General features: G+C 47.7%; 1 protein-coding gene across 6 annotated transcripts; it reads left to right on the top strand.

The window, feature by feature from the left end:
* Window positions 1–27,784, top strand: ZYX (zyxin). Of its 6 annotated transcripts, none has more exons than XM_040053800.2 (10): window positions 1–320; window positions 18,802–19,053; window positions 22,702–22,901; window positions 23,881–23,973; window positions 24,276–24,782; window positions 25,105–25,246; window positions 25,330–25,499; window positions 25,653–25,831; window positions 26,064–26,184; window positions 26,587–27,784. In XM_040053800.2, exons 2-10 carry the CDS (start codon window positions 18,813–18,815, stop codon window positions 26,695–26,697), a joined length of 1,764 nt encoding a protein of 587 aa, XP_039909734.1. In that variant the 5' UTR covers window positions 1–320; window positions 18,802–18,812; the 3' UTR covers window positions 26,698–27,784. The 6 variants fall into 6 exon arrangements, with proteins under 6 accessions (XP_039909734.1, XP_039909711.1, XP_039909752.1 ...); XM_040053777.1 differs by lacking the exon at window positions 1–320 and adding an exon at window positions 14,974–15,127; XM_040053792.1 differs by lacking the exon at window positions 1–320 and adding an exon at window positions 15,444–15,561.

Genomic DNA, 27,784 nt, shown 5'->3' with positions numbered 1-27,784 from the left:
GGCACCAGCAACAGGCAGTGCCCTCCTGGCCCGCTTCCCCAGCACCACGGACTCTCCCCAGTCTGCTCCTTCCACCTCCACTCTCTGAAATGCTCACAATTTCTCCCTGGCCCTTTGTGCCTCCTTCACCCAAAAAGCCTCTCTGGTCTCGCCAGCATCCTTCCACCCACCTCTAGTAATGGCACATTGAATTTTGCTGATCCCATATGAGCCATTTTGATCTCATCCTCGTGCATGGAAAATTCAGTTTTTGTCAGCATTGCTGAGAAGTCGCTCAAGACAGCTGATCAGTCTTCATTAACAGCAGTACCAAAGAATAGGTAAGTTCATTAATTTTTCCATTCACAACTTACAGTCAGCCTACAGAAGGAAAAAAAATAAGGAAAAAAAAGGACTTCAGACAGAAGATATTTTGCCTGTCCCTCTGAAACAATAAGCAGGAAGTCTACTCTGATAAAGTCAATTTACAAAATAAAATCTACGTAGGAAAGACAAAGGCATGAAAAAAAAAACCAAAACCCAAACACTGTCTGAATATATGCAGCTATTTTATCTTTTTCTTTCTTCATGATATTGAAGGTATTACTATGTACAGTGAACATGACTTTGCTGAAGTGTAAGAGGATCACCGTCCCCTCCTCTGGTGCCCGAGGTGCTCTGGTGCTGTGCTGTTACAATGCTTATCACTGGGTACAATGCATTAGATCTCTGCTGAGGATGAAGTCTTTCCACAGTTAGAATTCTTTCCCTATTTCACTCCTTCCACCTCTCCCATATATTTCCAAACCTATCAGTTCTTATCTCGTTTTTCTGAATGACTTACTAAAGATACTTTTCCCGACATGTCTACACTCTTCTAACCTAGATTGTAAAAATACTGGGAAACAATAGGTCTGGCAGTATGTTAACCAGAGGTACTCCGCCATCTCTAAAAAGCAGATCTCTGGGGCTAAGAATGCTAAGAGGAAAAGGGAAATGAAAGCAGATTGCAATGGGAAGAGTGGAATATTAAGACACAAGTCCTGTTTTGGGTAAATGTTTTGTAAGTCGGTGGCTGCCCAGCCAACTGTTGTCACCCACAGTCTCCTGTGGACTGATCGATGAGGACAGCTGTTCTCAGCAGTTTCACCAAACACCACCAAACAGCATTTGCACCTCACCCTGGCCTGAGAAGATGTATTACTGACACAGCTGTGGGCAATTTCTTTTCCTCTGTTTGAAGAGTCTGGTTTCATTTTAATCCCCTTCTCCCTCTCACCCACCCACCCACCAAATCTAAATCTGTTCCTCTGTGAACTTTCTTTCTGCACTGAGTGAACTCTGCTGTGGTTTCCTTTTCAGTGAAGATTTCAGACAAGTCACATTGACTCTTCTTTCTTTATTTCCCTTGAGCTTGTCTATCATTTTATCTCAAGCTCAAAGTCATATCCCAAGTCCTAGCAAATGCACATTTGTCTTTCCATTCATTAAGCTACAATATCATCTTCATCAGCCTGCTCTGACTTCTGCCTCAGGGTGTGATTCCACAGGCAGGTGAGCAAGTCCTAGCACTTGCTCTGCCTGAAAAGCTGCTTTCCAGTCCTTCATGGGTTTGTCTGCTGCTGCTTTAGTGAGGTACCTGGTAGTTTATGCAGGATCTGGCAAGCACCCATGCTGCTGCCAGACATGCACAGCAGGAAGAATAACTGGAAAGAGGGATTATACCCAAGTGTCCTTTCATTCACTCCACAGAACTATTGGTCTGTCTTGTGGCTGTCTCACATGTCCTGATGCCACCAGCTCCCTCATTTTTTTAATTTGAAATCAATATCACTTAGCTGCTGGAAGCAGTACCTGTCTTGGCACCTACAGCATTGCCTCATCTCTCATTTCTAATATAGTCAGTCTAATGAAAGGATAGACTCTTCACCATCTTTTGGTTCCTAATCACACCTTTATTTATTATGTTTACATAATATTATGTGTTATATATATTTACATAAATCTCCATATTTAAAGTTAATTTCATTCTCATTAGAAGTTGAGAAGATTTTTTTAAGACTCAGCTTTCACCCAGTTGCTCAGCTCTTCTGTACAGTAGGTTCTAAGCAGGAGGGAATTCATCATCAGTGAACAGTTTCTAGCTTTCATCAAGCCAATAACAAAGTTTCTAAAATCAGCTAAAATGTTTATCATATTGTACCATAAGAAAAGTACGTATTTTACATTTTGAATAAATACATGGTTTAATGAGAATATGATTTCATTAAAATTATCTCGTAGGAGGGAAGAGACAGGACTGAATCTCTGAACAAGGGACTGAAACAGAGCATAAAACTGTCCTCCACAGTTTTTGTCATTGCACTTCCTGAGCAACAGTATTCCCACTGCTGCTGCGAGGAACTGGAGGTGAATGACAACATAAACAGTTTTGTTTTCTTTGAAATACACTTTCTGACTGGCCCTGGATATTTTCTCTGAGCATTGTGGGTTCTTAAACAATGAGGCTACAATTTCATGTAGGGAATTGTGCACCAAATTCGCTTGATAAGTGCTGATTTAAATGCTGGTCTGAAAGATCTTTATAAATGTAAATTTTCGTACAGGTTTGGGAGAGGGAGGTACTTAAATATCTAGAGAGAAACACAGATAAATCTTTTTACATAGATGGGTATCTCAGAAGGAGCAGTAGGAAACAGCCCCTTGCAACCTCCTAATTTATTTGTATGATGGGTGGAATTATGTGCTCCTCTGTTTATTGCAGACCTGAAAACCTCCCCTTCTGCAGCCCCTGTTGTGAGGGGCGTGCTGGCAAAAGGGAAGGAATGTGCGACCTGTTGTGTTCTGTAGGTCACTGCCATTAGCAACTTCTATTTGCAAAACAGAGCTTCAGTGCTGCCCAAACTAGGTCAAGGATGCTGCTGGAGGCAGTGCAGCATAAAGATCCCCTTGACTTTCTTCTTCCTCCATTCCTGCCATTTTGCCATGAATGCAACAGCAAAATTGAGATACCATAATCAATAAGCATGTGCTTCTAGGTGAGGACCACGTATTTCTGGGGTTGTATGCCAGGGTGAATTGGGAAAGACGAGGATCCACGCCTCCAGTGGTCTCTTCCTCCCATGCCCTGCACACAGAGCGGTCACTGTAAGTCTGGGCAGGGATGGGTGGGGAGGAAAACATAATTCCAGCAAATGTAAAAATAGTCACCTTGTGACTGGTAGAGTCACTAGCCAGATAGAAGGGCTGATAATAGCACAGAGCAAAGCAGTTTTAGAACTAGTCTAGTTCTTAGCAGCTTGTTCTAAACCTAATCTGAGGCTTCCATCATCACCCTGAAGACCAGCTTATGCTGTAAATTGTTAACTGTTTTTGTTTTAAGAGACAGCTGTTCAACAGGGTTCTTCTTTTCTATAAGACATTGATGAATCTATTAAACCTGTTTTACCACATGTTCCCTATATCTCTATATAAATATAAAGATCTTATAAATACCGGAACAGCATCTTCCAAAGAAACGCTGCTTATAAAATACAAAGCTATTGTCACTGTCTTACCTGCTGAGTAAATTTATTCTTTTCATCAATTAATTATCATGGATGCAGATTATATCACAGTAGGTAATGTGCCCCTGTCATCTTCCTTAGCTACCACTAAAACCAGCTAAAATGAAAAGAAAAAACAATATAACTCTTGCCAATTAATGTCCCACTTTAAAGTAAACATCACCGAGCACCAAATAATGCAAAATGTCTTCCTTTTGTCTATTCTGTCCTCGGAGGTGTCATTGGCAACCACGCCTGTCATCCTGTGAAAAGACTCTAGAAAATGAATGTCCGCCTTCTCCCATCCTTTCTAAGATCCTTATGTAATAGCTTGTGACCAGCTACCATCACAGAAGACATGGAGAAACTTCCTTCTTGCAAGATGTGTCTTCAGCTGTGGAAAATATGCAGAGGCCTATGAAGTTCACGAGTAGGAGATGTTTACAAAAATAGGATCTGTATCAGATCTATAGAGGCAGGAATTGTCCTCCAGGGACGGTTGCTCCAATATGCTTCACTGCTGGCCTCCTGCCACTGGCAGTTTGGATTCCCCAGTAAAAGCTACTTCTGGCAGAGATCTCAGTAATTGCTTCATAGAAGTAATGTAGTAGATGCCATAAGAGTTAATTCTACATCAAGCTGTATTAGCTACTGATAGGATTTTCATGTGGACCGAAAAGGAAATGAGATAGCAAAATGACTCATGCAGTTCTTCTTTCTTCAGAGCTCCTTTGCTGCAGAAGACAAACAGAAAGGTTTCTTACGCGGTTTAAAAGAGTGAAAAAAGCAGTGCCGATGTAGTTCAGATCCTGAAAGTGGTGCAGCTTATCTTGTGTAAGTGAAAGGCTGGGTCCTTTCAAGCTGGGAAAATATTTGAGGCTGCGTGAATCAACTGAAGGGACAACAGGTGGAGAGAGGTAGGGTTTGTTTGCATTACATATTGTGACATAAGCTCATGCTTACCTACGCTCACACCCCAGCAAACTTGATCTTGTTCTTCCTGTGCCCAGGGACCATAAAAAACTTCAGGGGAGCATATTAGTTCAGTGCCGAGATAGAACTAATCAATCCACATCCTCAATAGTGCATTTATCAGGAACTCCTCCTGGGTGTTTTGTCCCACATTGCTGAAGAGATGTAATGTTGAGCACCAAAATAATTTCTCTTCGTGGTGGATTCTCAAATTGGCCTATGCTGCTACAGTAGAGACACATGCTTGGGACATCTTGGCATCATCTATTGGAAACTGAATATTTGACAGAGTGTCCCAAGTCTTACTCAGAGGAACTAAATACTTTGACGGTCGCCAGATACCTTAAAAGCACACTTATTTGAACACAAGATGAAATTTAAAAAAAAATCCGAAACAAATTAGAATTTCTACAGGGGGAGGTGTCTTCCCAACACATAAAGCCCTGGCAAGGAGTGGACCACCTGCAACTTAACCACAGACAGGACTCACATGCTTTGCTGCAAGATCCCTGTTGTGTGACCTTGCTTAATTTGGCAATATTTTATTAAAATGCAATCAGCTTTCTGTATAACACCTGGGTTTGAGGTACTGGTACAGAAATAAATGTTCAATACTCAAGTGTTCACCATTCTTTTCTCACCTTACCTTGATATTTGCCTTCCATTCGTTTTTTTTAAGAATTTGTAGCTTCATGGTTTTTCAGAACAGCGGTACTGGTTTGCAGTTTTTTAGCAAGTGTAATATTCTCTCAGCATCTTCCTCCATGTTTGGTTTTTACCCAGAGTCATGCAGAAGTGTCATGCTGAGTTCTAGATATTATCATGATCTCATTTTTGTGCCGTTCCCATCTCAAGGCTCTATAGAAGACATAGGAAAGGAATTTACCATCTGGAGCTGCGGTGGTGCAGCTTGCTCCGGTGGCATCTCCCCCACGCCTTTGTAGCACAGTGACCTACTGCATGTGACCATGCATCACCTGCCACTCGAGCAGGAGACCCGGCACTCTCTGGAACTGCAGCTCAGCACCAAAGAATTAGCAAGTCTAGGCTGCCTCATGTGTCACAAACTTCACCCACTCAGCAACACCCTCCTGGAAAGTATCTTTCATAAATCCATTCGGCATCCTCATATGTCCTTACCTTGTGTCTGAGCCGGCTGAATGCCTGCTCACACCGAGTGAGACTGGAGGTAGGCTGGGCCATGCTCTGAAATTCCAGTTTCTTCTGCCGTGGCCTGGGGCTTTTCCAGCAGCAAGTGAAATGGGAAGATCAGTGAGTTCAGATAAGGAACTCTTTTCCCACTCCCTCCCTGCCAGGGAAGGGCTCAGCAGATGCCAATGAATGAGGAAGAAAAAAAGAAGGAAACTTCCAGGAGTGTGAAAAAGGAATTTGTTGAACCTCTGGCAGTGACAATGAGAATGTGAAGGTTCCTCATCATCAGGTAGGTAGTGACAAGAGGGGAGGTCTGAGGAGGTTGCTTTGGAAGGTCAAAAAGGCTAACTTGATATGCAGTCAAAAAAGAGACAGCCCCAATGACATAAATGTGAGACGTATATTAGGGTGAAAATATATTTGGTGCAGTCTGAGCCTTATTTTGCCTTTTTTTAAACATTTACTTCATCCTCTCCTGAATGTCTCATTTCCCAGCAGTGAAGCATACAGCAGTTCCTTCTCCTAAATGTCAGTTGAATCTATACTAGTGGTGTTGCTCAAACTGCATTTTTAAAAATAATCTGCAAGCAGTTAATGTGCTTTTTAAATTCCCAGTGTTATGTAAAAAGGCACAATATTTTTAGCCTTACAAAATACCAGTTGTCATCTCCTCACTCTCTCCCATTGATATACTGGAGATGGGGGCCTAGGAGCTCAGAGAAACTGTGGATACTAACTGTTTTAAAAATGAGGTGGGGAGTTTTTTTCTGCAATGTTGTTTTGTAGTTTTACGGGTCTTAATAAAAACATACAAAAATACTCCAAACCGTAAAAGCAAGTCTGAACAAAGTACTTCTTATTTTAAAAGCTACTGATTCTGTCCTCGCTGCTGAATTTTAATGTCTGGAATAATGACAGTATTATGTATCCTGAAGCAAAATATCGACTTAAACTGTTCACTCATGCACTGACAGAATGGCCCTCCTGTTTAAAAAAAAAAAAAAAAATCTCCAGAAATTACGTCCCTAGCATAGAGCACACAGCTGTTGTGAGTAGGCTCTGGCAAATCAACATCGACTCAAACTATTTTTGGAATCAAGTCAGGCCTGCTGCTGTTTCTGGAAGATGTGAATGCATCTACCTGCTCTGCTGTGCTGCAGTCCATAAGGAATATGGTGGGATCCAGGATGCTTCCCTCTGTGCTTATTTGGAGGTGACCTTTCCATTCCCATCTGTTTACAAGTCTTCTAGTGTTTTTTTACCTGCTGGCAGCCACCTTGATAAGCACATTTGGACCTTGCTGCTTTCTGTGTTCTCCACTGAAATTTGAGGAACAGGGTCTCAGAAGAGGCTGCCTCACTGCTTTTTCTTCTTACTGTCTTGCAACCCTTGACATCCCAATGGCACTTCTGGCAAGGAGGCATCAACCTATTAGAAGCAGCTCAGGAAAGAGCACCCCATCCCCAGACTTGTTGGGATCATAGCTGATTCTTGAAAGAAATCCACCAATGCAATCGAAGAGATGGCTACTAGAAAATCTTGGAATAATAATGTTTATTGTTGCACCACACGGTCTGTGCAGGTGCTATGTATCAATACTGGGCTAAGGCAAAGCCTCTTAGCTTTTATCTGCTCTCACAGAAGGCTGCTTTTCCTTTCCATCTCCCGAAAAATTGTTTTAATCTGCAATAGGTAAGGTAACACGTATCATATTTTCATATTTATCACTTCTTCCTCAATTTACTGTCAGCTGGGAGAAAGAGTTGAAATGATTGTAGATGAGGAGAGTTCTGTTCTCGTGGTCCCTGGAGTCACATAAATAATTGCTATGTTTAGGAGAGTGGAATTCTTCAGGCACCAAGTATGTAACTTGAAATTCCATTCCTTGCTTGGAGGTGCAGGGATTTGGAGAACAACAATTTCTGAGTCAAAAGCAAACACAAGTGGAGACTCTCGGACTCTGGTATAATCTGCTAAGACAGCAAAGCAGGATGCAGCATGCTGTAGGCTTCCCATCAGTGTAGACTGAAAGACAAAATGGATTCTGAACCTAATGAGGGAGTCATTCCAGCCTCAAGACCAAGCCAGGGGCCTGAAAATATGCAACATTAAAGAGTAAAAATGTCTATAATTTAGTGTCCCTCTAATCCTTAACGCAAGCTAAGGTCATTAAGTTGAATTTAGGCTTTTGGCACCAAAGGGCTGATATCTGTCTCCAGTGATATCATCGAAGAAGCTGGAGGCAATGAACAGTATCAAACAGAACTTCATCATATTCTTCACAGATGAACTGTACCCTCTACCTTTCCCAGTCTCCTTCCTCAAGAAGACTCACTGGCAGTGTGTAGTCTAGCCCCTGCGGAATTCCTCCTTCTGAAACTTCAGAGGGAGTGGATACAGACAGTATCCCATACGTGCGTTCTAATCTGGACCTCTCTGCAGATTTCCTCTCTCTTGGATCAGGAGAAAATAGGAGCTCTTTTACTGCATTGGAGAAGTGCAGGCTGTCCAATGTGTCCAAAGCAAGTGACAAGTGGAGCTAAGGCAGCTCCTTGCCTTTCAGGGTGTTATATTTAAGGTTGCAGTGCTTGTCTGTACCTTGACTGGATATAATATGTGGCTCTTGCACTGTTTCAAATTTGATACACTCTTAGACAAATCCACAATATTTTCTCGTTTACTTTGAAACCAAATATAGCCCTCCTTTTTACCAGGTCTCATTTATTTTTTATATTCTTAAAGATAGAAGCTTGATGACCATCTTGGGAGGACAGAGTTTTTGGAAAACATGACCACAAAGGCTAAATAAACAGGAAGCAAAAGAATTAGTGCTGGTAGGACTCAGTAATCCTTCTCATGGCATTGAACACTATGTACCAAGGTGTTGGAAAGAAAGCTGTTGGTGGGAAGCCCAGGAAAAGCAACACTGAAATAGCTTTGTAAATATCCAGTTTGTTTCCTTTGGCAGCAGCAAGTCTAAACGCTGTCTTTGAAACCATCAGTCACTCTGCAGAAAATGGTTTGATAGGGCTCTCCTCATAACCTGAGCCTATTTTCATTGGCAACTTGGTGAGATAGTGCTGGCTTAGTTTCCAGGCATCTTTCACTACTTGCTGCTCCCAGCCTTTAGCCAGCAGTGTCACAGACATTACCTGGGACTCAAAAATCCCAGGGAAGAAGTATATTTGCAGATGAAGCCTAAACATAGAGGCCCTTCATGTAGATTGCCTCACCAAATGCTTATCGAAAGTGGTTTATAGGGAAACTGAAGTGGTTTGGGGTAAGGTGAAAGGTTCCAAATTACTTTTTTCATGAGCCATGGAAGCAAAGGGTCAGGTTTGCCAAGTACCATGGTCATCATATTGACCCTCATCAAGGCAAGTGAAGAATGCCTTCGTTGAAGGAAATGCACCCCGAGAAATGTGCAGATAGTCAATGACTCGGTAATACAAGATGGAACACTTTTTGAGGACCTCTTTTCCCTTTTGAGCAACAGCTGTGGCTGCTGATCTCTCAATATCACTCGGATCAGCTACAAAGCACTGGCAATGGTGGTCTGTAACCATTACTACCCTATCCTCCAGTCAGTGGCTTTCATACAGTGCTTGAACACTTTGCTGGGTATAGAAAGAACAGCACAGATCTTTAGTAAGGCCTCTTACACCTTATATTTTCAACGTACTGAAAATCATACTCTGCTTGAAAACCAGCTCTCTCCCAAAAGTTGTCGCTTGCCACAGACTCCCAGCTGCCAGTGGAAGGACAGTAGCTCCACTGCAAGGCTCTGCGAATTTTCCTGAAAACCCCATAAAACGGTCAAGGATTTTTGTCTGGTCATCCTTTTATTCGTACCGTAAGTAAATTAACTAGCAAAGGATACTAGGAGCCACATGCACTAAACCTGGGAACTGCAGGAAACTCCATGTAGCCCCATACCTTTTGCTTTTGGGTAACTGGAAGGCAAGGGCTTGAGGGGCTGCACCTCTTAAAGCTGTACTCAAGTGGTGTTTTACTGTGCAACTTGTGGATAAGGTTTTGTTGTGTTTTTTTTTAATTTTTTTTTTTTTTTTTTTTTTTTGCAAGCAGACTGCTGGACCATATGCCTATATTATCTGTTTGGTTGGTCTGCTGCTTTGCTCCAGGGCCTTGGTTCCGTGATCATCTACACTGTGTACATGCTAGGTTTTGCCAGGACTCCAGTCTGGAGTTAAATAATTACTTGGTTTGATGAGAGGCTGGTTTACTGCAGAACCCACACCCTGTAGATAATGCAGGCATGGACTATACCAGGCTTCATTCTTCCTCACCAGAGCAATCTGCTTGTGTATTCCTAATGTGCTACGAGTCCAGTATGCCCTGGGATATGCATGGCACATCTTTATAGGCACACTACAAAGCACAGAGTTAGCAGTCTCCAAAGCCTGTCCCTGCTTTATTTGGCTACCTCGGTTCTTATGCAAGAAAATAGTAGCACTGGGACAGACATGTGCCATGTGGGGACTGGAGTGACCAGGATCCTGTCCCAGGTTAACAATACTGGGACTGTAGCTTGGCATCTCTCTCCCTCCAGTACCAAGCACCTGCACCTTCTCTGGGAAGCCACAACAGAACTTCTACTGTACCCACATAGGAGGAGGTTCAGTAGGAGAGCAAGAGAGTTGAGAACCTGCTTTTGTGTCTCAGTTTTGTTACAGGGAGGATGAAGGGGGAAGAACCCTTTTCCTCAGAAACAGCACCCTCCCCCTGACACAGACACACACAGGAATTATTCCTGGGACCTTTTGTCTAAATCCACCAGGGTGCAACACCCAGAAGTACCTACATCTGATTAAACTTGTTTGTAGCGAGGGGCATGGCTCGTTTGTGCCGTGCTTACAGCTCTGCATAAGTGAGGAAAGGAGACTTCTGCCATGGGAGCGTGGTACTTGGGTGGAAAGAGGCTCACAGCACACACAGGAACTCTTTAATTAGCAGGCTGACAGATGTGTTTCTTTGACAGTTCTGACAAGCAGTAATATTTGCCACAGAGCAGCCGAATACGTCACAGCTTGTCTTGCTGGTGGCAAGGGGTGGGGTACGCAGCTGAGGAAATGGTAAGGATGCCTTGGAATGTGGAAATGGCAGCTTTCCGAGCAGAATGGGCTCTGGCGGCCATCCACACTCAGCCACACACATGGGCATGCCCCAGGAGCCATCTCACAGTTTCCCAGAGTTGCAGAACAGGTCATACGGCACCTGAGGGAAGAGATATCCACTGGGTCAACCTGCTTGCATCTTTTTTTCCTTTGGGCACAGAGCCCAGCAGCAGAGAGCAGGAGGTGTGGGAGGGCTGTGTGAGGGGAAGGAAGCCTGCCAGTGAGCCAGTCCCAGGAGCCATGGAATTGCAGGCCACTGCCTGCTGAGACGCAGCAGGAAATTTTGGTGGAAGGAGATAAGGAAGCAGCAGTGGTAACTCAGCTGGGAACCGTCCCTCCTGCCCCAGGGCCCCTGTCATGGCTCTAGGAAAGACCTGCCAACTTTGCTGGAAATGGAGCTTCTTCCCTGGACAGACACCACCCCAGTCCCCTGTTCTCCTGGCTGCCTGGCTGCTCTGACGGCCAGCCACATCCTGGCATGGCCAAGGTCATACCAGAGGGATACTTTGCTCCCTCTTACGTGCATATGGCTGATTTGCCCCACTAAAAAAGTGTTTCATGACACAACAGGGGATTGGGAGGGGGTTTTTTTTCTGTTTACAGCTTTTGGCCTATTCTAGTGTTTTAGTCAGGACTAGCTAACTGTATGTGTGGGTGGAATGCCTTTTGAAGTATGTACATATGTGCGTGTGTACCATGCAATACCTTCACAGTGGGATTTGAGCACCTACAGTGGCCCTTTTCCGAGATGACAGAGGCTCTCTGCAGTTCCCCTTCTGGGGGACACACACTTCTGCCGTGTGCTTTGCACAGCAGACTCGGTTTTGAAGAGAACCAGCAGAGAGATGCTACAGCTGTACGTCCAGGGTAGCTGGTCATTCAGGGACGTCTCCAGAACTCATGACCTTTGCAAAGAGCGTTCCTGACTGCGTGCCAGTTGCACAGAGGCAGGGAGATGACGAGGCTTCTAAGGATTGCTGTCTCATGAGGCTCTGGTGTCCCCAGCACAGCTCTCTCTGTGTGTGGCACCCAGCTGTCAACACGCATCCCACAATGGCACTGAGGTGCTCCAACTCGAAACTGCTGTTTGGTCAGAAAAAAGACAGCCCTGCACACGTCATGGCCTCCACCAGGGTTGTGTGCAGCAGCCTGGCAGGGGACAATCTGGGCCAGATGTTGTCTTTCAGAGAGAGAACACCCTGCTCAAGGGAGCTCTGGAGAGAGAAGCACACCAGGAGAGGCTATGCTGTGGGAACACAGCAGATCCTAGGAAACCTCTTACCGGGGTGAGTTACATGGAATCACGGAGTTGTTCAGCTTGCAAAAGAACTCTGAAGATCACTGAGTCCAATTGTAACATCTGTTGGCCCATGTGGATGCAGGCAGTTTGCACAATGCAGGCCTGACTACTTGGCCTGGAGACCAAAGCAGGTCCATTATATATTCCCAACCCTTCCAGTTGGCCCAGACATAGCGTTTAATACAGCATGGGGAAAGCTGATGAAGTAGCAATTTAACATTAATCAATGAAACGTGGTTAGACTAAACAGAAGTTATGTGACTAAAGAAGCATCAGAGGTTCAATGCAGATACGAGTCAGAACTTTTCGTTGCTTAGGAAAAACGTGGGCTCCTGCGTGGCGTCACTAATTGTTAACTAATTCACACTGAGATAAAATGGCACTAATTGATCTGTTGATATGGATGGAAATTATACAGATGCAGATGTTTCACATTAACACAAGTAAAGCACCGTGTCCGGATTCTGGGTTGCTTTCCTCTGACCTTAAACACATATTTAACAAAAAGATTCCCATCTGCAGCTACCTAAACCGTACCTGGCTATCAAAAAATATTTTCTGCCCGATAAGTTTAATTCCCCAAGTGTTCTTGCAAATAATTCTTCCTTTTGTGTTCAAGGACTTATTTTTTCTTCTTACATCTATTTTTATTTTCATTTTATAGGAACCTAGCCTGTGCTAGCACATACCTCATCCCAGTGCAGTACATGAATTTGCCACACCACTTCTGTGTGGTCTTATGCTTTATTTACTCGTTGCGTTACACGACGGAATTGCCAGCAAAGGTTCTCTATAACTGTCTCTGTTAAAACTCAGTCTTCCTGAGATGGCTGCCTTGAACTCTCAGCATTTCTAAGCTTTGATATCACGGCCAGTAGCGGGGCTAGCTTCCTGTCACTTGCCTCAAAAGAAGCACCCAGCTAGAACTGTGTATTCTAAATCCCTCAAGCACCTGCTTTGTAGTGGGCTGTCGTTTCACCCATGGTGACAGTAGCATTCACACCACAATAGACTCCAAAATACCAGATCACTTATTCATGGCATAGAACAGCCGAAGTGATTTATGCAGAGGATGGCTGCTCATTCCAGAAATAACAAGGTCTGGCACAAGCCAAGTGTACCTGCTGATCCATCTCTGTACCCAGGTAGCTAAATGCCTCTTCAGGACTAATATTTTGCTTCAGCTAATGTGTGTGACTACAACTGTGTGCACCTCAAGGCTCTAATTTTCATTTGCAGCAGAAAAATGCCTACTCTTTCAAGCCAATAATTGCATGAAGGAAGACTGTTAGCATAAGGAGATTGTTACTTTCTGGAGGAATCAGAACTAACAGGGAAGTTAGTTAATCTTCATTTCCAATTACAAAAGCACAAACTTTAAATTCACTATGTGTCAAGAACAGAATCAGATTTGTTTCCCCCTGAGTATTCTGATGTATTCTGATTTGAGAATTCTAGCTTTCACACATGCAACCCGCAAAACACTTGCTTTGCATTTGTTTCCTCATAGTGAAGAGTTCATACAAAATGTCTAAGAGGGCTGCTTTTCTTTTTCTTATTCCCACTTTCCTTGATCTGCCTTCATGAGCTTTTAACATCAACACACTGGTGAGAAAATCAAACATGCAAGCATCTGGATTTATGGGGATGTGACCAGAAAGTAAAAAAGCATAGATTTTTTTTTTTTTTTTCCCCTTCACATTCACTCAGCACTTTTTTAATCTCAGTCTGAGACATTCTTTGTTTTCTCTGAAGTCAGAGCTAGCCCAGGGAACAGTGGCAGAGTTGTCTGACGTCAGGCTCATTGTGTAGGGTGTGTTGTGATGTTCTAGAATTTGGTTCGCAGTTACGCAGTGAATTCTTTTTAGCTCTGCACTGACATCTTTACCTGAATAAGGGGGAAGATTTGTCTGCAGTGCAAAAGTGACAGTGTTAGAAGATCCATCACAGAGATACATTCTTTATCCTGTATAATTACTATTTGCATTAATCATGGGAGGTAACAGAACTGATGCCATGCCTACAAAAGCAGCAGTAAACAGGATTATTTAGCACCCACAGAAGAGCCATAAATCTCTAAGAAATTCAGAGCTATAGATCAGTGGTTCAGTGGTTGCAGCTGTGTAAGGAGTGAGACGCCCAGTGCTGGGCATTGCTAGGGTGGCATTTTCAAACGGTATGTAACACTGAAAAACCTCAGAGAGACTTTTTCCAACCGTATCACCTGGTTAAATAAAAGATACAACCTCTTTGCGCAAACTTCACCTGTAAAATTAAAGATTTGTTTACACTGGATTTAAACCCCGATGAATCTCTTTGCGTAGCTCTCTAATGTGAGCGTTCTGCAGTAGTGCAGACTGGGAGTGTCACCGGCGTGGTTTGTGGCTTACTCACTCACCTGCAAGTAAATTATCAGTACTGAAAGGTACCTGTGTTGATAGGTTAAATCTTTGGAGCAGACAAGCCCCAGGTCCCCTGAGCATTACCAAATACAGTAATTCTCCAGGGAACTTGCAACAGTAGGGATATTAACCCCGATATTAAGGCCAGATTCCAAAGTCAAATACAACGATTGCACAAAGCACAGGAAATGTCTTTATTGATTCTCCTCCTTCGTGAGAGGCTCTGAAGCAAGGAGAAGCAGCAAAGGCTGGGGTTGAAAATTACGTTCTCTTGGGCTGGGTCAGGCTGCCCCTGTTCTACAGCGGGCTGAGCCCCGAGCGAACACTGGGATAAAAATAAAACCGATGTGCCGCACTGGCAACCCAACAAAGCAATTCGTGTGGATAGTGTTAGATATAAACCAGCTAGTAGTGTTTGCCTTGCAGCCAGTACAAGAACAAGTCGCTTTTCTGCACGGCGGAGTCATCTGATGTTTGCTTTAATTTCTGGCAGATCGGGGCAGCGTGAGTCAGATGCTCTCACAGCTGGCTCGGGCGGGGAGGAGGCCAGCGGGGACCCTGACTCACCAGAGCAGCCGCATTCCTTCCGAAAATCCAGCTCAGCGACTGGAAGTGAAATCGCGGGCTGGGGGCAGCTCCAAGGTTAGGGAAGGCGGGAGGAGCGGGGCTCTCCGTGCGGGTGGCAGACAGCGAGCCCGGCCCAGGCTGGGCGCCGAGGGGGCCGGGGAAAACCCCGACGGGACGGGACGGGACGGGACGCGTCTGGTCGGCGACCGGCAGAGCGCTGAGCCCCCTCCCCGCCGGCAGAGCCCGGGGCCGCTGCCCCGGCAAGCCCCGGCCCCCGTTACCTCATTGCCACATTCCCCAGCGAGTGAGCTCAGCCTCGCGCCTTTTATGGTCAAACAACTTTGCCTGGGCGAGGCTTTTTTCGCGAGTCGGGAGGAAGCGCCGGCGCTCGGCAGCTCCTCCGCCTCTCGCTGCTGCTGCCGCCGCCGCCGCTGCTGCCGGCCGGGGCAACCGAGCAGCCCGGCCCTGACAGCCCCAGCGCCCGGGGTGGCATTTCCCGCTCCCCAGAGGTGAGTCCCTGCGCTCGGCTCGGCCAGAAAGCCTTTGTCCTTCGCCCCGGGGGTGGCGCGGAGCGGTGCGGGTTTCCTGCCGCTCCCTCCCGCGCGGCTCTGCGCCTCGGACACAGCCCTTGGCTCCCTTGGCTCCCGGCGCCGGCTCGGGGCAGGGGGTGCGCGACCCTCCACAAGGAAAGCAGGTTCGCGTGTGTGTGTGTCTGTGTGTGTGTGTCCGGCGAGTTTTCTTCCCTCCCGGTGGAATGGAGGCGACTCGGCGCTCCCGCACAGCCCCGGCAGCGGGGGAGAGGGAGGGGGTGCTGCCGGCTCTGCTCGGGACAAGCTTTCTTTTGTGTGCGCACGGATGACCGAGACACCTCGCGAGCTTTTTTCCAGATGTGCTCGAGAGAGGAATCTGGGGCCCTTTGTGCATGAGATTTGCCTAATTTATGAGTTTCTGTCTCCCTGGGAGTGCCCTGAGAAAGTGCTTGTAAAGCCGTAGAACTTAGTAGCCTTTTACATATGTTTGCATAGCTTTTTGGAGTTTTCCCCGGTTTTTCTTCCCTCCCTTGCATAGGGAGGAGACAAGCCCAGCGTCTGTGAGAGAAGTTAGTAGTCCCGAATAACGCCCTCCCCCAGCCCGGTTGCTTTAAGGCTTTACCTTGCAGGTCGCATATCTGATAGACTTTGCTCTCTTTGAAGTTTTATAACTTTGGGGCAGGCTGGGAGAATTTTCCGGGTGAAAAGCAGCATAACTCCTGAATCCGTTTAATCTGTTTTTAATATTCTTGTTTATTTGTGGGGATTTTTTTCGGTGGGTTTTAGAGTTTGGGGGTTTGTTTGTTTGTTTGTTTGGGCTTTTTTTTTTTTTTTTTTTTTTTTGTGAGTTTGTTGTTGTTGTTCTCCTCTGACTCCTCTTAGTTGGGAGGAAGTTGGCCGATGGGGGAAGTACAGATAGGATGTGTGGAGCTGTAGGGGGTCCCACCGTGGCTGCTGCCGAACTGCTTTTACCACCAGAAGTGAAAAATGTCACTCGGCTCTCTGCTTCTTCAGGTTCCTCCTGCTTTGCTACCCCGGGAAAGGAGCAGAGCTGTTGAGAGTGGTGTCACGGCATCAAAGAAGTGAAAGCTGTCTGGATGAGTAACAGGTGGCAGACCCACCATGAGACCTTCCGGGAATTGACCCTCTTGCTGAAGGAGGTGTCCCCTGGTTCTGTCCTCCTGCTCTCAGAAAGAAACTCTGTATGGGGTAACTTAGGTATCCCGACTGTGTCCTTTGGGGGCATCTTTCTTCATAGCTCCACTTGAGTCATCCTAAATGCTGTTACAGCAGGTAGAAAAATCTCTCCCCTCGGGGTAAATGTGAGGATGAGAAAGATGTGAGATTAGTTCTCTTGGCGTGACACTCCCTCTCCCACAGCTCTCACCAACTGCGCCACAGGAGCTGTGTGTTTCTGCTGGGGCTTACATGGCACTGGCAGCGCCCCAGGGCTGGAGGGGGTGACTCTGCGAAGCCAAGCTTTCTCAGCCGCTTCGGTCTGTGTGTGTGGGTGGGCTGATAACCAGACGTGAGGATGGGCAGGGGCAGCTGCTGGGCAGAGACGGTCCCGAGCAGAGAGCGCCCAAGAGCGGCACAGCATACCGGGAAATGGGCTGCTTTGGGTTAAGGGAGAGAGCAGCTGCTGGTTGCAAAGCCAGTGGGTTTTGTTTTTGCGAAGCAGCCGACGTCCCCAGACTGTGTGTTGACTAACCCCGCGATTAGAAGTGACATTGTCACTGTAGCGTTCTGCCCATAATGCTGTCAAATCTGGTAGAACTACTGCCAAGTGGTTCATTGCACCCTAGTCAAACAGCAGAGCATGAGGCAAAAGTCTCTAAAGAAAGGCTGGAGGTCTTTTTAACAGCTTCTGAAGCTTGGTGGTGCAGAACGGAGGAAGTTGGTCAGTCCCTTCTGATAAGTGTGTTCACCCCTAAAAGTTCGGAGGAGTGAGGACAGACCTTGCTGATTACTCTTCTGCCGTGGCCCTTTCCCATCCTGAATCCAGGGGGAATGCTCAGCACAGCTTTTCTGGCTCGTGCTTATTGTTGTGGCCTCGTTCTTTTGAAGCTCCCAGAAGAGTTGTCCAAGCGTATGCGTCTTATCAGCGCGGCACAAAGGGAAGGAAAAAGTTCAGCCGCGTGGACTTTGTTTGTCCGTGTTGCCGCACGCTTGTGACCCGGGGAAGCTGTGACAGGTTGCTGCTACCTCGTTCCACGCTGCGCTGAGTCGTGGGAGCGCTTAGGATGGGACATGCGGGTCCCACCAGCAGCCAGGGGTTAATCGGGGTGTGCGGATGTTCCTGGCACCAGGGCCGTCTGTGGCAGCAGCTGTTATTGTCCGTGTGAGAGGCCGGAGGGGCACTGATTCGGACACGCCAACGTGAAACGCTGGCACGGAGCCGCCGTGCTGACGGCAGCCTTATTGTGCTGGGGCGTTAGGAGGGCTACGGGCACGCCGGGCTTTACAACGAAGCGCCCGGCTCCGGGGAGGCTTCTAGCACGGGTGAGCTTGCTGGCCTGGATCGCAGGACCGCGGGCGCCCGAGGGATGCTCCCCTCCCGGGGATTGTTCCCCGGACAGCCGCCGGAGCCGGGCGGGTTGGGAGGCGGGGGGCGGCGGCATCCGGGGAGCGCTTCCTGGCGGGGGCGGAGCGGAGCGGGCCGGGGCGGGCAGGAGACGCGGGCCGGCGTCGCCCAGCTCCGGGAGACCCTGTGCCGCCCTGCATGCGGGCTCCGGCGGCATGGAGGGGCCTGGAGGTAAAGGGTGGGCGTGCCGGGGAGACGGGGCATTGCTGGCCGGCGCTGTCACTAGCTGAGCTGGAGAGAGACCGGCTGGCGTTAGCGGGTAGAGGGCGAGGGGAAATGCCGACTCCCCTTCTGGGAGCATCCTTTGGGCTGCGGGGGATCGCCTTCCGTCTGGTCACCGCAGGTGCAGGGCTCCAGTGCGGTGGAAATGTGGGTTTTCTCTGTTGCGAGAACCCGTTTGTGGTTAATGCCGTCCTGAGTTGAAACGGTGAAGTGTGATGGCTCGTTCGAGCTGTCTGCACTTTCTGTTCTTCATTTTTCCTGTGCTGGTCTCGTAAGTGCACTGCTCAGGCACCTCAGCCTCTGGCCTGAGTTGAGTTCCTGCATCCCTTTGTTTCACGCGTTCTTCTCCAATAATTTCCACTCTGGCCCGAGGATGACTTCATATCGGTTTCCTCCCTCTTCTCTCCTGCTAGGTGCTGAGAAGATGGCCGCCCCAGGGACCCGCATGACATCCACAGTCAACATCAACATTTCTGTCCCTTCCTTCTACAACCCACGGAAGAAGTTTGCGCCTGTGGTTGCCCCGAAACCCAAGGTGAACCCCTTCAAGGCCGGGGGCGCATCAGAGTCGTCGCCGCCCCCACCTCCTGGCCCTGGTGCCCAGCGTGCTCAGGTGGGGAAGGTGGGGGAGATTCCATTACCACCCATGTCCCTGCTGCCAGAAGGTAGGTGAAGGCTGCCCTGGCAGATGTGAATGTGCCTTTCTGAGTTCTCAGGGTGGGAGGTTTGTAGCTGGGCTGAATAAAAGAACGGGGAATAACTGCTATAAGTGATGGATATTCTCAGTGTAGAGGCTAGCAGGTTCCGTAATGAGATAAGTGGATTGGAAAGCGATCTCCAAGTACGTGGTATCTCCATCAGGAGAGGAGGGGGGAGGCTGTCCTGCACTGCACTGATGCTGGAGGAATGCAGTGGATTTTTCTCAATATTCCCTGGGTGCACGGTTGTGTAATTGCAGTCGGTTTCTGGCCAGCGTGTCTGAGAGCAAGTATGTTGCAGAGAAGTTGACCCTGATAGTGATGAATCACGCTGTTCTCCTTCTTGTTGATTGGTCCCAGCTCAAGCTGGTTATCTCTGACTGTCCTTGTGGACTCTGCAATTGCCATCTTCCATGCTGGAGAAGAGAAAGGAGAAATAATTGTGTGAAAAAATAGTGGCAGCGACGATAAACAGGAAGTGAGACTTGGAGTTTAGTTTGTATGGCTTGTACAGTTCTGCACTTTTTCCTAGTGGTTTGGGTTGGGTTTTCCTGTGTAGAGTGACTTCTTGTTTTCACTGTGGTTTTCTTATTTCTTTCTTTCTTTTTTTTTCTTCTTTCCTTTTTTTTTTTTTGGTGTGGCCTTTTTTGTTTCCTGCTGTGGTAGAGTGGGTTTTTTTGTTCCATGCTTTGTTGCTTGGTTGGTTTTGTGTCCTTCAAGATGCAGGTTACTGGTTGGGTGACTCTCTAGTTTGAACTCGTGATCAGCATGGGGCCACCAGAAATTTCTGTAGGGACCCTTTGCTAATCCTTGATACTGCCTATTTCCCCAAGGCTCTGTCAAGTAAAGGGCGTGCCTCAGTTGGGACACACATGTTCAGAGAATGCCAGCTGCTGGTTTAAATTTCTTTTATTTCACCGTTTAGCAGAAACTGCAGCACTGATATTTGCTGGGTTAGCATGCTAAGTTAGTGGGCAGCTGACCTGGTGGTAGGGAGACTGATCCTGTGCTTAGAGGAGAAAAGTATCAGGCCATTTTTTAAACCATTTTTTCCCATTTTTCTCGTCTCAAGGACACGCTGCTGCTTCTGCCTCCTAAAATTGTACCAGCTAACTCTAGTGACCTGTTTCTTCTATGTTGTTGGCTGGAATCTGGTGTCTGTGGAGGGCAAGGTCCCGTCTTGTCATTTTCTGCTGTGGTTGTCTGGATTAGGGATGTGTCCTCAGAAGGTCTCAAACTGACACAAATATTACCTGAAGTAGACAGATGGGTGTTAAAAATTATTTTTGAGTATAGAGTGTGAGTGGAGCATTAGGTGTTGCTTGCTTTGCTTCTCCTATCATTAAAGTGGGCATTATGGAGTAACTAGACAGAAAAACTAGCAAAAGAACCATTTGCCATAAGCTGCTGTGTCATCATTGGGTGAGGGCTGCCAGCAAGACATCTGAAGTACAGATGAGCCACCAAAACTCAGTCACGAGAGAAATGTGTCTGATTTGATCCTTCTCTGGTGCATGTCTTCAGTCCTTCTGTGCCTTTCTTACACACTCCCCAAACAAAATGTAGTACAACACAGAGCTGTAGCAGTTGGACTCTTTGTCTTCGGTGGCAGGATGGCTAAGTTAGTATTGCTGTAGGAATGATATATTTAGTATTGATTATTCTGTAAATCTGGTATAACAACTTCGTAGGGGAACTTTCTTGTCCTGTGAATAATTCATAAAACTGGCTTTTAGTGCATCTGAAACAATGTGACGACAGGTCAGGGTTTTGTTTCTTATGGTTTCAATAAAGGAAAAGGCAAGCACGTACAAGCTTGATCCCAAACTGTAATTTCAAAGGAAAAAAAAAAAACCAAACAAACATGGTATTACTCCCTTCCCCCAGCAGAATTTCTGCAGCAGGAGAAGGCTTGGAAGAGGTGTTGCATACCAGGGCAGTTTATGCATTCCACAGGCTAATAAGATTTTGGCTTTCATTTTCTAAAAGGGCACTATCGTCTCCCTCAGGTTACAGATGAGAAGTCCTTATAAAGCCTGTCGACAGCAGCTAGATATAAAGATGAGACAATTTGATTACTGCTGTTAAAAGTTGCACTTGGAGTAGCTGGAGTGAAAAGCTTGGTCTTTTCACCCTACTGCTCATTGGGGCTAGCTGGGAAGAGAGGTGGGTGTCTGGAAGAAGGCACGTGAAAGTTACACCTCCTCATCTTCCAGGTTCTTTGCTGTGTGCTTGATAAGAGTATGCTTTCTCCCCTGTGTGGAGAAGGGAAGAGGATTCACATTTATTTGTCTGTGTTCTAGTAGAAAATGGTTGGTTTTGCCTGTTCTGCATCTTTGGCAACTATGAATGGGTGGAAGCAATGGCGTTTTCTAGAAAATTGAAGCTCTCTGGTGCCTTTCAGCCTGCTTTAAAGGATTTTGGAAAATTTCTCACATCCTAATGTATACTCTATGTGAAGACATACTAGCCTCAAAAATCAAAGCTGGTTTTACCCCCCAGAAAAACAAAGGCGTTTCAAAGACTCTTTATACACATCAGATAATTGGTCCAGCTTGCCTTCCCCCCCACCCCTTGTTTCTTGCAGTGCTTACTATCTTGCTGTGAGATGCCTACTTATTTTCGTGTAAAAACACTGGCTCTCCAGGGTTCTGGGTTGTCCACTGACATTCCATGTGTGCTACCCTGTGTTCAGTAATCTGAGCCAGTTACTGGCAAGAGAAGGGGCTGCTGGGGGACCAAGGAGTGAGACAAGGAGTGGGAAAGAGCATAGCGAGACATGTTTGCCAAAAACACAACAACTCTGCCCAGTGACTAATAGCAGCAGCTACTGAGGAAAGATGAAATGATTATGAAAAGCTTTGGACAAGGTGAAAAACGGCCTGTGCAGTTCAGTTGTCCATGAGGGGTGCTGAGGTCCCGTGAATACAGGGAAACCAGGGTGCACTCACTGCGCAGAGGGCCGATGGAATCCTGAGCTGCATCAGAAAGGGGTGTGACCAGCAGATGGGGGAGGGATTCTGCCTCTCTGCTCCTCTCTTGTGCATCGGGGTCCTCAGCACAAGAAAGATGTGGACTTGTTGGAGTGAATCCGGAGGAGACCACGAAGATGATACGAGGGTGGGAGCACCTCTTTCAGGAAGACAGGCTGAGAGAGCTGAGATCTGTCAGCCCAGAGAAGAGAAAGCTCTGGGGGGAGCTTGTTGTGGCCTTCTACTGCCTTAAGGGGGTTATGAAAATACGGAGATTTTGTATGTGCAGATAGCAAAAGGACAAGGGTTTTAAACTCAAAGAGGGCTGGTTTAGATTAGATGTCAGGAAGAAATTCTTTACTGAGAGGGTGGCGAGGCACTGGAACAGGTTGCCCAGGGAGGTGGATGGCCCTGTTCTGGGAGTGTTCAAGGTCACACTGGATGGTGTCCTGAACATCCTGATCTAGTGAGTGGCATCTTTGCCCATGGCAGTGACGTTGAAAGTAGATATTCTTTAAGGTCCCTTCCATCCCAGACCACTCTGTGGTTCTCTAATCCTGCTTGCTGCAATACCTGCAAGAACCCTCCTGGCTAGGAGTAAGAAATGATCTGAAGTTGCTTTTATTCTCATTCTTCCCCACAGACCTGCCACTGCCACCTCCTCCGCCGCCTGGGGAGGATGCAAGTTTCTCCTCAAACTGTGCATTTCCACCACCCCCACCACCCTTTGAAGAGCCTTTTCCACCAGCCCCAGAAGAAGCTTTTCCTTCTCCTCCTTCTCCACCTCCTCCTCCTCCGCCGATGTTCGACGAAGGTCCTGTGAGCCAGGTTCCTGCCCCGCAGGTGAGTGAGGTCCAAGGAAATGTGGTTTCTGTCTGATGCTCTGTGAGCTGGGGCAGCTTCTCGCTACTGTCTGAACTCGGCAGCGGGAAGCCCTGACGTCTGGGAAAGCAGGGAGTGCTACCAGCCCGGGTTAGGGTCAGCTGGCTGGGCTGCAGCTCTGTGGGGAAGGAGCCGGGGTTCCCGGTGGACAGTGAGTTGAGTGTGAGCCAGCAATGTGCTCTTGTGGCAGTAAAGGCCAACCACACGCTGGGCTGCACTTGGGAGAGAAGGGCAAGGCCATGGATGCTCCTCCCTTCTGTGCTGGTGAGCCTGCATCTTGGAGGACTGTATCCAGTTGGGCTCTTCAGTGTAATAACGCCTCTGGAATACTGAGTGAGAGGCAATCCAGTGAAAGGTCATAGCAGCCTTTGGGGGTTGGAGCAGAAGAGGCTTCCAAGGCAGGAGTCTGACCAGAGACTGCAAGACCCAAAGGAGGGCTGAGAGAAGACAGATTCTTCTTACTCGGGCACAACAAGGGACAGTGGACAGAAGTTGTGGCAAGGGAAATTCCTCTTGGACAGAAGAAAACCCTTTTCCACTCCAAGGGTGGCTCATTGCTGGCATGTGTGCCTAGAGAGACTGGGGAACCTGCATCATTGGGAATGTTGTGAAATCGTCTGGACAGGGCCCTGAGCAACCTGGTGTTGCTTGGGAATTAGCCCTGCTGCAAGCAGAGTGTTGGACTACAGACATCCAGATGTCTTTTCCTCCCTAAATCTGTCAGATCTTACTTGGGCTGTTCCTTTTCCCACTGTTTGTAGACCTTTGAGACTGTGTCCTGTTCATCCTCACCAGCTTCTTATCCATTCAAAGCAAGGAGCAGATCTGTACCACAGTCCAAAGGATCAAAACATGCTACTGTAAGGGAATGATACACCAGTTTCTCTGGCTGCTCCTGTAACGTGCTCTGCTCCCTTTTTCCTCACGGATGGCGGTGTAGGTACGTGGCAAGATGAGCAGCATTGAACTTGAGATTGACTCACTGTCTGTAATGTTGGATGACATGGAGAAGAATGACCCCTTCAAATCCCGGGTGAGCTGGCCAGAATGTTGCAGGTGGAAGAAGAGATGACTGGTTTGCTGAACAGAGGTAGTGAGGAGGGTGCTGCTGAAGATTAAAATGTCTGGATAAACCATAGCACAGAAGCGTCGGTGAAGGACCGGAACGCGTGGCTCTTGTACCTTGTCGGTGCTGCTGAATATGTTACAGCGTGGAAACTCCTCGTGTTCTGGGTCTGGGATAGCTGCTGCCTTACTCACTGCTGTAGATGACCTATTTTCTCTTCCACCTTGCTGATAACCTGCCTGTTTTCTCTCTGCTGCTTCTCTTTACAGGCAACTCCAGGATCCACAGGTTCTCTGGAGAAGCCATTGGCCCCCAAAGCCCCTGTGGATATACCACCTGCACCCAAAGATACTCCTCATTCCTTTCCTTCCAAGTTCACACCAAAGCCAAGTGGAAGCTCACCTTTCAAGCCCTCTGGGGTGGATTTGAACCCCACCCCAACCCCATGGGCAGCCCCACAGCAACGCAAGGAGCCCCAAGCACCAGTCCCTCCACCCCCCACTCTCCCTTCTGCTCAGCCTACCCCTAAATTCACCCCATCTCCTGTTGCTGGCTCTCCTAAGTCTGTGTCTAAATCAGGTGACAATGTTCCGATGGCTCCCTCAAATTCTGCAAGATACCCTACCTCCCTTCAGACTCAGTTCACTGCCCCTTCATCTTCTGGCCCCTCCTCTCGACCACAACCCCCCAATTTCACCTATGCCCAGCAGAGGGAGAGACCCCAAGTGCAGGAGAAGCCACGCCCGACAGAACAACCTGCTGCTGCAAAAGACACGGTAAGGGAAAGAGAAAGAGCTATGGGACTTGGTAAGGGAAAGAGAAAGAGCCATGGGACTTGTGTCTTTGGACAGGCACGTTGGGAGGAGGAGGGCGGGTCTGCCCCAGGCTATGGGAGGCTGTTACCCATCTGAAAGAGAGATGTAACTGTAGAGATAGTGGTGGAGGACTTCATGTAAAAAAGGTGGAAAGAATCAAGCACAGTGGATGGCAGATTCTTCCTAGAGATGAACAGAGAGGACCTGTAAAGGCAAGAGAAGTAGGTGGGACATGGTGGGAGGGTGTTTGTCCTTTGGGATTGAATGTTTCTTCTTCCTGCAGCATAGACCCACAGGTCCCAGTGCAGATCCACCTAGGGGGAATTCCTGTCTGACAATGAAGGAGGTGGAAGAGCTGGAGAAGCTGACCCAGAAATTAATGAAGGATATGGAGCATCCACCGCCAGCAGAGGCTGCGACTTCTGGTGCGTTCCCACAATGGACAGCAGCGAGATTAAGCCTGGTGGGGTTTTCATCTCTCCTGATCCCTTTCCTCTTCCACTGACAGAGCTCTGCGGCTTCTGCCGGAAGCCCCTGTCACGAACCCAGCCAGCTGTGAGGGCCCTGGACCGTCTCTTCCATGTGGAATGCTTCACCTGCTTCAAATGCGAGAAGCAGCTGCAGGGGCAGCAGTTCTACAATGTGGATGAGAAGCCCTTCTGCGAGGACTGCTATGCTGTGAGTCACGGGGGTGAAAGCTGCTGGAGAGAACTGAGCTCGCTGTGGTTCTCTGTCACTTTCCCTTCCTCCTTCCGTCTTTGCTTTCCGTGGTGCAGCCTCACGGGCGGGAGATTTGATTCACGTGTCTTTACTTGTTTTCTTTGGGCTCAGAGCACCTTGGAAAAGTGCAGTGTCTGCAAGCAGACCATCACAGACCGGATGCTGAAGGCCACCGGTAACTCATACCACCCCCAGTGCTTCACCTGTGTGATGTGCCATACCCCGCTGGAGGGGACCTCCTTCATTGTGGACCAGTCCAACCAGCCTCACTGTGTGGACGACTACCACAGGTGTGGAGAGAGCACGTGCATGTGGTGTGTGAGAGAAGGCAGGTTCCCTCACACCTGCTGCTTTTTGCTGCAATATGGGGTTGGGTTCAAAATGAGTCAGCAAAGTACTAAGATGTCTTTCCACCTAAACATTTATTACTCCTCTGCTGCCAATGCCGTTGAACAGCACTAAGAGTCCTGCCTTGTATGTCACCACGGTGGTCATGGTCTCCTCCATGGTTCTGTGTTGTAGGAAGTATGCTCCACGCTGCTCGGTCTGTAGTGAACCTATCATGCCAGAGCCTGGAAAGGATGAGACTGTGCGTGTTGTTGCACTGGAGAAAAATTTCCACATGAAATGTTACAAGTGTGAGGTAAGCCTGGTGGCCCCACTCCTCCCATGTCTCCCGTGCCTCTCACCAGTGGCTGAGCACCTTTGTTGCCTGTGCTGACCAAACACTGAAGTTGTTGTGAATGAATCTGGAGTGTTTTTGGACCATGTTCAGGAAATGATTAGACATTCACAGGCATGAACAGGAGGACTGTACAGGGTTGCTGCATTCTCCTATCACCCCAATATATCAGCTGTGTATAGGAGGGGAGCTTGCTGGGATTACTCTCCCCTCAAAACAGCATCTCCCATTAGCACCACCAGAGACAGAGCAGTGGGCTGTGAGCGATTATCCCGACCCCCTGGGGCATTTCTTACATCCTTGAATGCCTTCACCCTGTTCTTGGCCATCACTGAGCTCCCTCCCTCTTCTTTTGCTGTTTAGGACTGTGGGAAGCCCTTGTCCATTGAAGCAGACGAGAATGGGTGTTTTCCTCTGGATGGGCACGTGCTGTGTCTCAAGTGTCACACCGTCCGTGCGAAAGCAGCGCGCTGAGGAGCTCGGAGCAGGCGTTCCCTCGAGACCCCCGCACTCCATACTCCTCCCCTCCCTGCCATTGTCCTGCCCCTCTGCCTGACAAGGCAGACTGCTACCAATGGAGACTATGCCAGCGCAGTTTTTTACTCTCATGTAGGATTCACTGCTCCTAGACTTCACTCTGCACGCCCACCAAGAAACGACCTCTTCTCCTGTCTCTGCTTCCTGGCCGCAGTATACTCCCGGCTGGGGGCTGTGATCAAGGTGAGTGCACGATTGCTGTTCCCTCAAGACTCTGGAGGAGAAGGATCAGACCTCCACCACCGCCTGGTGGAAGAAGCAAGAACGACCTGGTGGCAGGTGCTGGGAAGGGCTGAGAGCGTTCTGCAGTTCCATGGAGCCAAACACGATGATTTAACTTGAGAAGGTGGAAGCCTGCACCTCGGTGCCACTTCTGTCTTGTCTTTTAGATCTGGTGACACCTCCTTATCAGGGTGTCTCCCTCTGCCTGTTCCCTCACCTGGTTTAGAGTGTGGAGGCAAAAAGTAGTGGGAATCTGTTACTGTTGCTGGAAAAAGCCTAACCTGCTATAGTTTTTCTGTCTCTAATGGATTTTACTGATTAACTGTCTTGTCATTTTTTTGCTTAGCCAGATTAAACTGGCAGTGTTTGAAATACTACTCTGTTTCTGAGTTTGGAAACTTTTTTGTTAAAAAAAATCTTTTTCCTCTTCCCAAAATGAATTGTTTCCCAGTGCAGTTTCTGGACAGCCAGGCTGGGAACTAGAGTAGCAAAGCAGTCCAAAGAATGCATGTTTACAAATAAAGGCCGTCGTAAGGACGGGCAGCACATGGTGAGGAGGCGTCTCAGTGCGTGGATGAGGATTCAGCAGACTGAGAAATGTCTCCTGTTCCAGTAGGGTTTCTTTCACTGCTGTCAGTGAAAGCTGCGGTTTAATTGCAATGTACTGTCTGGCTCTTAAGTGTTACTGCACCGAGCCCCATTTCCTGGACTAGAAACTGTCTCAAACTGAGCAAACCTTTTGAATAACAACACTGTCCAACCACTGTTTGCATTCAATAAAATGTGTGGTTTTTTCCATTAA

Source organism: Hirundo rustica, chromosome 2 (genome assembly GCF_015227805.2).
Source record: "Hirundo rustica isolate bHirRus1 chromosome 2, bHirRus1.pri.v3, whole genome shotgun sequence".
In the NCBI taxonomy this organism is placed as follows: Eukaryota; Metazoa; Chordata; class Aves; order Passeriformes; family Hirundinidae; genus Hirundo; species Hirundo rustica.
This window is presented reverse-complemented; position numbering and strand designations above follow the sequence as displayed.